The sequence below is a fragment of the Quercus lobata genome, chromosome 8, assembly GCF_001633185.2.
Source record: "Quercus lobata isolate SW786 chromosome 8, ValleyOak3.0 Primary Assembly, whole genome shotgun sequence".
Taxonomy (NCBI): Eukaryota; Viridiplantae; Streptophyta; class Magnoliopsida; order Fagales; family Fagaceae; genus Quercus; species Quercus lobata.
Genome location: NC_044911.1, coordinates 7,783,541 through 7,794,229, shown reverse-complemented (window position 1 = coordinate 7,794,229; position 10,689 = coordinate 7,783,541). Strand labels below are relative to the sequence as shown.

At 43.6% G+C, this 10,689-nt stretch overlaps 2 protein-coding genes across 2 annotated transcripts; both read left to right on the top strand.

The window, feature by feature from the left end:
* The first annotated feature begins 220 nt into the window (after window positions 1–220).
* Window positions 221–694, top strand: LOC115956261. The gene has a single exon (XM_031074691.1). It carries the CDS (start codon window positions 221–223, stop codon window positions 692–694), a length of 474 nt encoding a protein of 157 aa, XP_030930551.1.
* A 132-nt stretch (window positions 695–826) lies between these two features.
* On the top strand, window positions 827–1,444 carry LOC115956260. The gene has a single exon (XM_031074690.1). The coding sequence runs from the start codon at window positions 827–829 to the stop codon at window positions 1,442–1,444; it is 618 nt and encodes a 205-aa protein (XP_030930550.1).
* The last annotated feature ends 9,245 nt before the right edge of the window (window positions 1,445–10,689 follow it).

Sequence of the window (10,689 nt, the reverse complement as noted above, 5' to 3'; positions counted from 1 at the left end):
AGTTTTCCCGTCCAGTTTAGGACCCGTGGTGATGAGATGGTTCAACAGCTTGAAAATGAACTCCATAAATTCCTACAAGCAGCTCACCCAAGCCTTTGGCCCTCGTTTCATTACGAACAGTAGGGTTCCTCAGTCTCTGAGTTCATTGTTGTCATTGTCCATGCACGAAGGGGAAACTTTAAAAGCATACTCGGACAGATATTGAGAGATGTACAACGAGATGGAAGGTAACTACGACGACGTCGCCGCCATCAGCACGTTTAAAAGTGGACTCCCTACCGAGCATTGTTTAAGGAAATCCCTAACTGGTAAACCTTTTACCAGTGTTCGTCAATTTATGGACTGGATTGACAAATACAAAATGGTGGAAGAGGACCAACTACAAGGGAAACGAAAGGAGAAGATCATCCCTCACAAGAGAAATGATTTCAAGTCGAAACGATACAATAATAACGATCCAAGAAGAGATTTTGCGGGGCAATCTAGATCAACCAACACGCAAACGGTTAACGCCGTATTCAGAGAACCGGTACAACAGGTTTTGGAGAAAGTCAAGAATAAGCCATTCTTCAAGTGGCCGAATAAAATGGCCGGAGACTCCTCAAAACGCAACCAGAGTCTGTATTGTCAGTACCACCAAGACCACGGACACACCATCGAAGACTGTAGGAACCTATGGAACCACCTAGATTAATTGGTTCGAGAAGGAAAATTGCGGCACCTTTTACACCCTTCCAACGGTCATATGGGTCAGGCAAACCAAGAACCCCGAAGAGACATATCTTTAAGACCTCCTATGGGTACGATAAATATCATCCTTGCCGCTATGGGAAAAACCGGCTCTTTTCCCTCCAGGGTGATGTCTGTGACTCAACTCTCCATTGAGGACAATGATCGGGAATCCAAAAGGTCTAAGAAGGGAGCCTCACCTGTGCTGGGATTCTCAGACGAGGATAAGATTGGAACCATCCAACCCCATGACGATGCTTTGGTAGTTACACTTAGGATTGGGAGGTTTGACGTGAAGAGAGTACTGGTAGACCAAGGCAGTGCTGTGGAAGTAATGTACCCTAATCTGTACAAAGAGCTGAACCTAAAGCCCGAGGACCTAACAACATATGACTCCCCTTTGGTAAGTTTCAAAGGGAAGACTGTTACACCAAGGGGACAGATCAGACTGCCCATACAGACCGGTTCAGATGTGGTGGAGGTGGATTTCATTGTGGTCGATGCCTACTCACCATACACAGTCATAGTGGCCAGACCTTGGCTCCACGCCCTAGGAGCCATTTCTTCTACACTTCACCAAAAGATAAAATACCCATCAGAGGGCCGAGTAAAGGAGATTGTAGGAAATCAAGCCATGGCTAGACAATGCATGATGGCTACTATCTCACGTCAGTCCAATGCAGAATCCTCGGCCTCTACAAGAAAGGAGTTATAGTAATCAGCCACCTCGGTAATACCCATTGATGAGCCAGCCGAGGAGGTAAAATGCGAAAGTCTAGAAAGGGTTACTGTTGACGACAACCCAGAGAAATTCTTTCAAGTTAGCTCGGAACTACCCCTCCGAGAGAAAGAGGAATTGATTGGGGTTCTGAGAGAAAATGTTGACATGTTTGCATGGGACGCCTACAATGCCCCAGGAGTTGATCCGAATCTTATTTGCCACTACCTAAACGTTAACCTATCCTCTATTCCTAAAAAGCAACTACCCCAACGCCCGTCAAAAGAGCATGCTGTCGCTGTTAAGGACGAAGTAACAAAGCTAAAAAAGGCAGGGGCTATCAAAGAAGTCTTTTACCCCGAGTGGTTGGCGAATACAATAGTGGTAAAAAAGAAGAGTGGGAAGTGGCGAGTCGGCATAGATTTCACAGACTTGAACAAGGCGTGCACAAAAGACCCGTTCCCAATGCCTCGGATAGACCAGTTGGCAGACACAACTGTAGGCCACCCTCGAATGAGCTTCTTGGATGCCTTCCAGGATTATCATCAAATACCACTAGCCTCGAGAGATCAAGAAAAAACAGCATTCATGACTTTTATTGGAAACTACCACTACAAAGTGATGCCTTTCGGTTTAAAGAATGCAGGGTCTACCTACCAAAGGATGATGACCAGAATGTTTAGACCACAACTAGGCAAGAGTATTGAAGTCTACATAGACGATATGGTAGTAAAGAATAAAGTGGTATCCGAGCATGTGAGAGATCTCGAAGTCATCTTTTGCATTTTAAGAAAACACAAACTGTGTCTCAATGCCTCTAAGTGCTCATTCAGTGTTGGGTCTGGCAAATTTTTAGGCTATATGGTAACTCACAGGGGAATTGTGGTGAACCCAGATAAAATCAAAGCAATTCATAACTTATAAGCTCCTCGAAACCCAAAAGAAGTCCAGAAACTCACTAGAATGATCGCGGCATTGAATTGGTTTATTTCCCGATCTGCAGACCGATGCCATCCTTTCTACCTCCTGATGATCAAGTGGAAAGAATTTAAGTGGTCCAAGGACTGTGCCTTAGCCTTCCAGCAACTTAAAGAGTACCTGTCGCGGCCACCCATCATGTCTAGCCCTAAGGCTGATGAAGTTCTGTTCGCCTACATAGCAGTGGCCGCTCACACTATGAGCTTGGTATTAATACGGGTTGACGACGACGTACAACGGCCAGTTTACCATGTGAGTAAATTGTTACATGAGGTTGAGGTGCGTTACTTACCATTGGAGAAGTCAATTCTTGTAGTAGTGCATGCTACACGGAAACTCCCCCACTACTTCCAGACACATACGGTCGTTGTTCTAACTCAACTTCCCCTCAGGTCGGTACTCCAGAGCGCCGATTACACAGGAAGAATTGCCATGTAGAGCACGCTCCTAGGGGCTTTCGATATTAAGTACATGCCTCGGACCTTCGTCAATGGCCAAGTCCTCGCTGATTTAATAGCCGAATTTACTGAACCCCCAGTAGAAGCAGTAGCAGAGGAGGAAAACATGGATGGAAAATCGGTTGGCACAATCTCTGCACAAGGAGCCTCACGATGGAAAGTCTACGTTGATGGTGCGGCAAACCAAAGGGGATCCGGGGTAGGGCTGGTTCTAATATCCCCTGAGAAGATTACCATTGAAAAATTATTGAGACTAGGGTTCTTGGCTACAAACAACGAAGCCGAGTATGAGACTTTATTGCAAGGAATGGCCATGGTGCAGAAAATAGGGGGAAAGGCATTAGAAGTGTTCTCGAATTCCAGACTGGTTGTAGGCTAGGTGAGGGATGAGTTGGAAGCTAGGGATGTAAGAATGCAGGAATACCTTGGTCAAGTCAAGTGTTTCCAGTCGGACTTTGAATTTTTCAACTTAACGCACGTCTCTAGAAAAGGGAACACACATGCGGATTCATTAGCCACTCTTGCTACATTCTCGAAGCAGGGTTTACCTTGAATCATCCTCATCGAGGATTTGTATAAGGCAGATGTAATAAAAAAGGACATGGTTTGAATCCATTAAGTCAGAGTGAGTCCGAGCTGGATGGATCCCATAGTGAGTATTCTCAAGGATGATGTACTGCCCGAAAAGAAATCGAAAGCCGAGAAAGTACGAAGAAAAACTACTCGGTTCTAGCTATCAGAGGATCACAAGTTGTAAAAATGCTCCTATTCTGGGCCATATTTATTATGCGTGCACCCAGAAGCATCAGAGCTGTTACTCGAAGAATTGCAAGAGGGAATTTGCGGGAGTCACACAGGAGGAAGATCGCTGGCACACAGAGCCCTCACTCAAGGGTACTGGTGGCCGAGCATGCAGAAAGAAGCCCAAGAATATGTCAAGAAGTGCGACCAATGCTAGAGGTTTTCCCTAAATATCCACCAACCAGGAGGAGTCCTTAATCCCCTCTCCAGTCCTTGGCCGTTTGCTTAATAGGGTCTGGATATTGTAGGCCCTTTCCCGAAAACAGCAGGAAACAAGCAATACTTAATGGTCGGCACAGATTACTTTACCAAATGAGTTGAAGTTAAGCCTCTGGCCAACATCAAGGACGTGGATGCAAAGAAATTTATCTAGAGGAACATCATTACACGCTTCGGAATTCCTCATACCCTCATCTCGGACAACAGCCTTCAATTTGATAGTAAGACCTTTAGGAAATACTGCTGTAACCTAGGAATTACAAACCGATATTCCACTCCGGCCTATCCTTAAGGAAACGGGCAGATCGAGGCTGTAAATAAGGTCATAGTTAATGGGATAAAAAAGAAATTGGATGATGCAAAGGGAAGATGGGTGGAAGAACTGCAACACGTCCTATGGACCTATCGAACTACGCCACGACAGTCAACGAGAGAGACTCCTTTTTCTATGACTTACGGGGACGAGGCTGTACTCCCCTTGGAAACTAGCTTTCCAACGATGAAAACAGACACCTTTACCCCAAGCAACAACGACGAACTGCTAGAAAGAAGTTTAGATTTAATCAAGGAGAAAAGAGAAAAGGCAATGATCCAACTGGCCTATTATCACCAGAAGCTCAAGCAGGGGTATGATGCCAATGTAAAACTATGGCCACTGGGGTTGGGAGAACTAGTGTTGAGAAAAATTTTGGGTAACTCCAAGAACTCATCTTAGGGGAAGCTGGGACCCAACTGGGAAGGCCCATACTGCATCACTTCCAGTAGCAGGAATAGGTGCATATTATTTGGAAGACTGAGATAAGAGAGCTGTACCCCGCCCATGGAATGTAAATAACCTAAGAAGGTATTATTATTCATAAAAGCGGTTTTGCCTACACTATATTTCATGATAACTACGTGTCTTCCAGCTCATTACTATCCAAGTTTTAAACAAAACCTAAGTCCTGCATGGCTCCTCGGACCATAGGCTTAGGGGAAATTAATAACTTATAGCATCTATCCAAGTTTTAAACAAAAATTAAGTCCTGCATGGCTCCTCGGACCACAGGCTTAGGGGAAATTGATAACTTATGGCATTTATCCAAGTTTTAAACAGAACCTAAGTCCTGCATGGCTCCTCGGACCACAGGCTTAGGGGAAATTTATAACTTATGGCATCTGTCCAAGTTTTAAACAGAACCTAAGTCCTGCATGACTCCTCGGACCACAGGCTTAGAGGAAATTGATAACTTATGGCATCTCTCCAAGTTTTAAACAGAACCTAAGTCCTGCATGGCTCCTCGGACCATAGGCTTAGGAGAAATTTATAACTTATGACATCTGTCCAAGTTTTAAACAGAACCTAAGTCTTGTATGGCTCCTCGGACCACAGGCATAGGGGAAATTGATAACTTATGGCATCTGTCCAAGTTTTAAACAAAACCTAAGTCCTGCATAACTCCTCGGACCACAGGCTTAGAGGAAATTAATAAATTATGACATCTATTCCAGTTTTAAACAGAACCTAAGTCCTGCACGACAACCTTCACTGCCTAAAATTCATTGCACAGTCCTACTCTTAACACTTGGTTATATTGGCAAAATGTTGTTGTAAACTTCAACTAAAGGCACAGTCACATTGACTCGGAACAATATAATAAAATCCAATCAACATCAAGCAGAAGAACAAAGAATGAGAGAAAGAGCATTTATATTAAGAAACGGAAATAATACAATACTATTGGATGAGAAGTCTTTGAAAACAAAAATACAATACAACTCCTCTTCAAAATGATACAAAAAGAAGAAAGAGAAAAACCCTAGGTGCTAAGCCTCAACGGGGGGATCTTCTTTTTGCTTTGGCAGAGGAGGAGGAGCATCCTTGGCTTTTGGGTCAACCCCATGACCCTCGGCTTCAATAACTATCTCCTTAGAGGGATCCTTGGATTTGGAGGAGGGTTTCTTCCCTTTGCCCTTCTCCCCCTCAGCATCCTCACTTTGGACGGTTACCTGGCTAGAGCCCTTAGTAATTTCGGCTATTGAGATGGCATCAGGGATAGCCGCAGACTGCTCAGAAGTTTCAGGGGCATCGGTAGGGACGTCCCGGATCTCTAGAGGATAGAAGACGTTTTCGGGCAGCCTCCAAGCAGAATCTGCAAGGACACCCTCAGCATTGAGAGCCTTATCCCATGTAATGCTGTAGTAGTCCCTACATACTTCTGACAGTTCCTCGGTAAGCCTTGCTTCCGTCTCCTCTACTCCAAGCTGATAAGCAGCCCTCTTCTCGGCCTTGGCTGCTTCCTTGGCTAGCTGGACCTCTTCCTTAGCTTTCTGCAACGTGGCTTTGAGATCCAGAATGGCTTGCTTCTCGGTGGCAAGGTTGATCTTAGTCACGTGCAGCAGCTAGCGTTGGTCCTCAGCTTGTTTCTCAGCGTTTTTCAAGCCAGCCTCAGCGCTCTTACGGCCTGACTCCGCCTCCTTGAACTTCTTAACCAGTTCATGCTGCTCTTGCTTGAGGGTCCCTAGTGTCTTCTTTACCTCGGCGCGAGAGATGGCTTCAATGTCAGCCATCTTGCGAGCGTCGTGACACTACTCCTCGGCCATAAAGACCTACTGAGTAATCTACCCAAAAATCACAAAATGACATGAGTTAGAGTAGAGTATGATTCGATAATTGTGCCTGTAAGAGGATAAGTTGCCTTACCATCGCAAGGTCCCTCTTCAGGGACAAGAAGAGTTCATTCTACAAAAAGCGCCTATAAGCGTCCATGTCCCTAAGAAGGAGCATGGGCTGCTCCAGGGTTCAGCGATGTACCCTGCTCGGCTTTGGTACTCCCAGACTGAGGCATTGTAGGGAATTGGTGCTCCGTCCACCTCGAGCCGAAGGCTTCAAGTACGTGGTGGCATGCGCACTTCAGCCCTTTCCAGCTCATCTCAGCTCTCCACCGATGGAGCCCTTTTGTCCTGAGGCTCTCAGGTCACTTTTTGTTGTTTCGCGCCCTGACGAGGACCCACCTCGCCTTCCTCAAGGGACTCGACTGGCCTTTTCTTCTTCAAGTCGGGATTGACTTTCAAGCTGAGGTCGGCGGGGACCTGTAGAGGAGCAGAAGGAAGGTTGGAGGGAGTCTGGGACTTAGTGGGTGCCTTCGAGGTTTTCCCTTTACCCTGAGCAGCCATGAGCTCCCGCAAACTCTTATTGCCTTTGTTTGAGGCCATGTCGTCCACCTCTTCATCAAAGGAATCGTCCGAGTAGGCAATAACAAGAGGAGGAACGCAAATTTCAGAGTTTTTATCAGGCTCGCCCTTGGCATCTGAGAGTTCAATTAGGGGAGCTTTTGGGTTATCCCCCTCAAAACATAACTCGTCTATCTCCTCCTTTATTAAAAGACGAGATGACTCGGTCTCCTCTTCAACAAATGTTGCAACTCCGGGATTGTCTTGTGGAGGTAGCTGTACAGCTGGTTAAGGATTCTAAAGAATGGGCAAGGTAACCGGTGGAAGGTCCCTTCGAGCCAAGAATCCCGGCTTTGACATGTCAATCTGAGATAACCTCATACTACCAGCTCTTATTGATTGGCCGACGTCCAAGAAAGTGCGGGACAAGGGCTCGTAACCCAAGATCAAGTGGGCGGCACACAATTGTCCGTCCTCATGAACAAAGATCTCTGACCTCAGAAGATAGTTAAGGGCTTGGACGTTTGTATGGCTGAGCCGAGGAGTAACGTGGGCTCTATCTGCAAAACAACCGAGAAGGGAATTGTAGTCAGATTGTTAAAAAGACATTTTCTAAATAAAAATAAATAAATAAATAAATAAAGAAAAGTTTGAATTTTCAAGCGAAAGGAATAAAACTAAAGGGTTAAATCCCCTTCCTAAGGGATTGATCCTAGAGGTACTGCACCTGGATTTCCTGCCCGAGTTGGACAATAAAGACCGTCGCTCCATTCCCCCAAGGCAATCAGGTAGTTATCCTTCATACCCTTATTGGACTTAGGAAGACAGGAGATTAGCCTAACGATCTCGGACTGAGATTTAAGGTAGTACCCTGCTTTGGCAAGATGGTGGCACTCGTACATGTGATTGAGACCTAAGCCTATCTGCTCGTTCAGGTCATCTATGCTGCCCAAGACCTTAAATAGGTTAGGGGCGCACTGATAAGGTGTCAACCTACGGTTAAGTAAATAATCCCCGGTAATCCTACGCATGGGAAGCGTCATTCCTCCCTCTATGAAAGCAATCATGGGAATGACGACTTCACCCACATCTTTATCGGTCAGTACTTAGTCTAAGGGACAATACTTCAAAACCACTCCCTGCGGAATGCGGTACCTAGCTCTAAAAGCCTTCATGGCAGCTGGTGTATCTACTAAACACTTGAATTTACCCATCTAGATGAACTGAAGGGCCGAGGAGGAATGCCGAGATGAAAATGGGGCAATGTAAAGTAATGAGAACTTACGGGTATCCGTACAATAATCTCTAAAGCTTTCAAAGATCTTCTCAGGGAAAAACTTCTCATAGGAATGACTACGGAAACTCAAAGGTCTGGTACGTTTTATGAAGACTGGGCTCTGGAATTCTCTGAAGTTCTTGGATGTTCGTAAAAAAGAAAGGCAAAAAGAGTTTCTTCAAGGCTTTATATAGTGGAAGAGGAGGGGAAAGGTTGCTCCCGCTCAAAATTCTAGGAGGAATGCCAGCCGTTGGATCTACGCTTCGCCGTTGGATGTGGGGAACACAAAGCCGCCTGAAGCAATTAATAGTGCCTCGTAATCTACAACGCGTTAGAAGCAACCACTCCCGCACGTGTGAACTAAAAATTAATTGATCTTATCTCTCAAAAAATCAAAACCCTACTTTTCTCCTCGGATGGAGAGAAAACCCGGAGTTTTGAGGGACTATTGTGGGGACTATGGCACAAAATAATATACTGGGTCTTGGGCCTTGTCCGAGGACACTAACAAGTCCGAAGAAAGAAACATGGCTTAGGTGATCTACTTTACAAGCCTCATCATTGGGAGACAAAGGGAAGAAAGTTCAAAGAGGAACCTCTCCTCGGACACGGCAAACCCAGACCAAGTATATATTCAAGTAGTTGAAATACGCCCCCTGAACACGTGAAAGAGAAGAAAACTCAAAATATCTAAGGAAAAACTGCCGCCACCACATTAAATGCACTGCAGCTACTTTTCTGGCCTCATTAATGTGGAGAAGACCCTTGAACAGTGTTGTCTTGGCTACCACAACTCACAAAGGACTGAAAGGGGTGTCTGATGGAATGGGTGCTCAAGTGGGGGTTCAGGTAATCAAAAAGTGTAAGGCCCAGATGATTAGGAAAAGCCTATATAATGTAGAAAAGCCCCCATAAAGAAGGGACAGCAAAAAAGAAGAAGAGAATATTATAGCATGTAAAAGAACCCTAATGTGGTGATCTGTGTTTGTAAGTAAAATTCTAATCTCCTCGGATGGAAGGTCCTTTGATTGTAATAGCTGTTATTCTTATATGATTGTTTCCTAACCCCATGCAAGCCATTGTTCAAATCATCTAAACCTAGTTCTTTGTCCCATACTTTACAAAATTCATTGTATTGAGCCTTTTGGACCAAGATTTCATACAGTTCGGGCTTGGGCTCCAAGCTTTGTCCCTACATAAGTTAATATAAAAACTAAACGAGAAGAGAAATTAAATCTATGTAAGGAAACCTCAATTGAATAAGTTTATTGAAGTCAATTTAGTAGTCTGATAGTGTGTACTCAAAAAAAAAAAAAAAAAAAAAAAAAAAGGAAGAAAAGTAGTCTGATAGTGTTAAAAAGTTATGTTTTCCCTTTTAGTTGGAACTTATGAAAGTTATCTAGTTTTAGATGAATAACCTCAGAGATTGAAGTTAAATATAGACCACCTTATCTTAAAGCAACGGACGTTTAGATTTTCGCACAGTGATAGAAAAACTCACATTGATTACTGCCAAAAAATGAGAGTAAATTAATTCAAAATCTCTGAAATTAACAGTTATGTATTAGTTTATACGCATAACATGATCGAGGACCATAATACCTAGAATATCACAACTAATAAAAATAAATACAAACTAATAAGAATTGAGGACTATAATACCTAAAGTATCACAACTGATAAAAATAAATACAAACTAATAAGAATTTCATATTTTTACAGATATTTAAAGAATCACATATCCTAGACACAAACAACAACATTCAAATTGCAAACCGACATATATGTTGTTGAACATATTCACATTTTCTTAATCTGAAAAAACTCCTCAATATAAAATGAAAATTATTGGTCGTTTCCAGCACCCAAGGATCCACTGTACAGGAAGAGTCAAGTATGGCTCTACTTTTTAGTTTTTTCCTCCTTCCCCCCCCCCCCCAAAAGAAAACAAAGAAGTATGGCTCTACTCGGGAAGAATTACTGCTCAACATCGACCCCTAGCTCTGAAGTTCAGCACAATATTCCTTCTTGAATTTGCAACAAAAAGTGTGAATGAGAGAGACAGGCACACACACAAATAGAGAGATATGTGTATGTGTCACTTTACTTATAGAATAGAGTCAACATCGTAGAATTGTTTGTAGCAAATTAAACACCCTTTGATGCACTAGTTGAATTCCCAACTAAATCAATAAGCAATCCATCGAGCTTTGGGAATCTCAAAGATAAATAATATTTACCACAGACTTGCTGCTATATTCTCTAGGCACTTCCATTTCAGCTTTTACACTTTCTGCATTTGAAAATTCTAGCTATTAAGAATAAATCCCAAAGACAACCAATGAAGTTGGAAATTA

What these genes read in the sequence shown, in the direction of transcription:
- LOC115956261 (XM_031074691.1), top strand. Translation starts at nt 221, where the DNA reads ATGGAAGGTAACTACGACGACGTCGCCGCCATCAGCACGTTTAAAAGT.
- LOC115956260 (XM_031074690.1), top strand. Translation starts at nt 827, where the DNA reads ATGGGAAAAACCGGCTCTTTTCCCTCCAGGGTGATGTCTGTGACTCAA.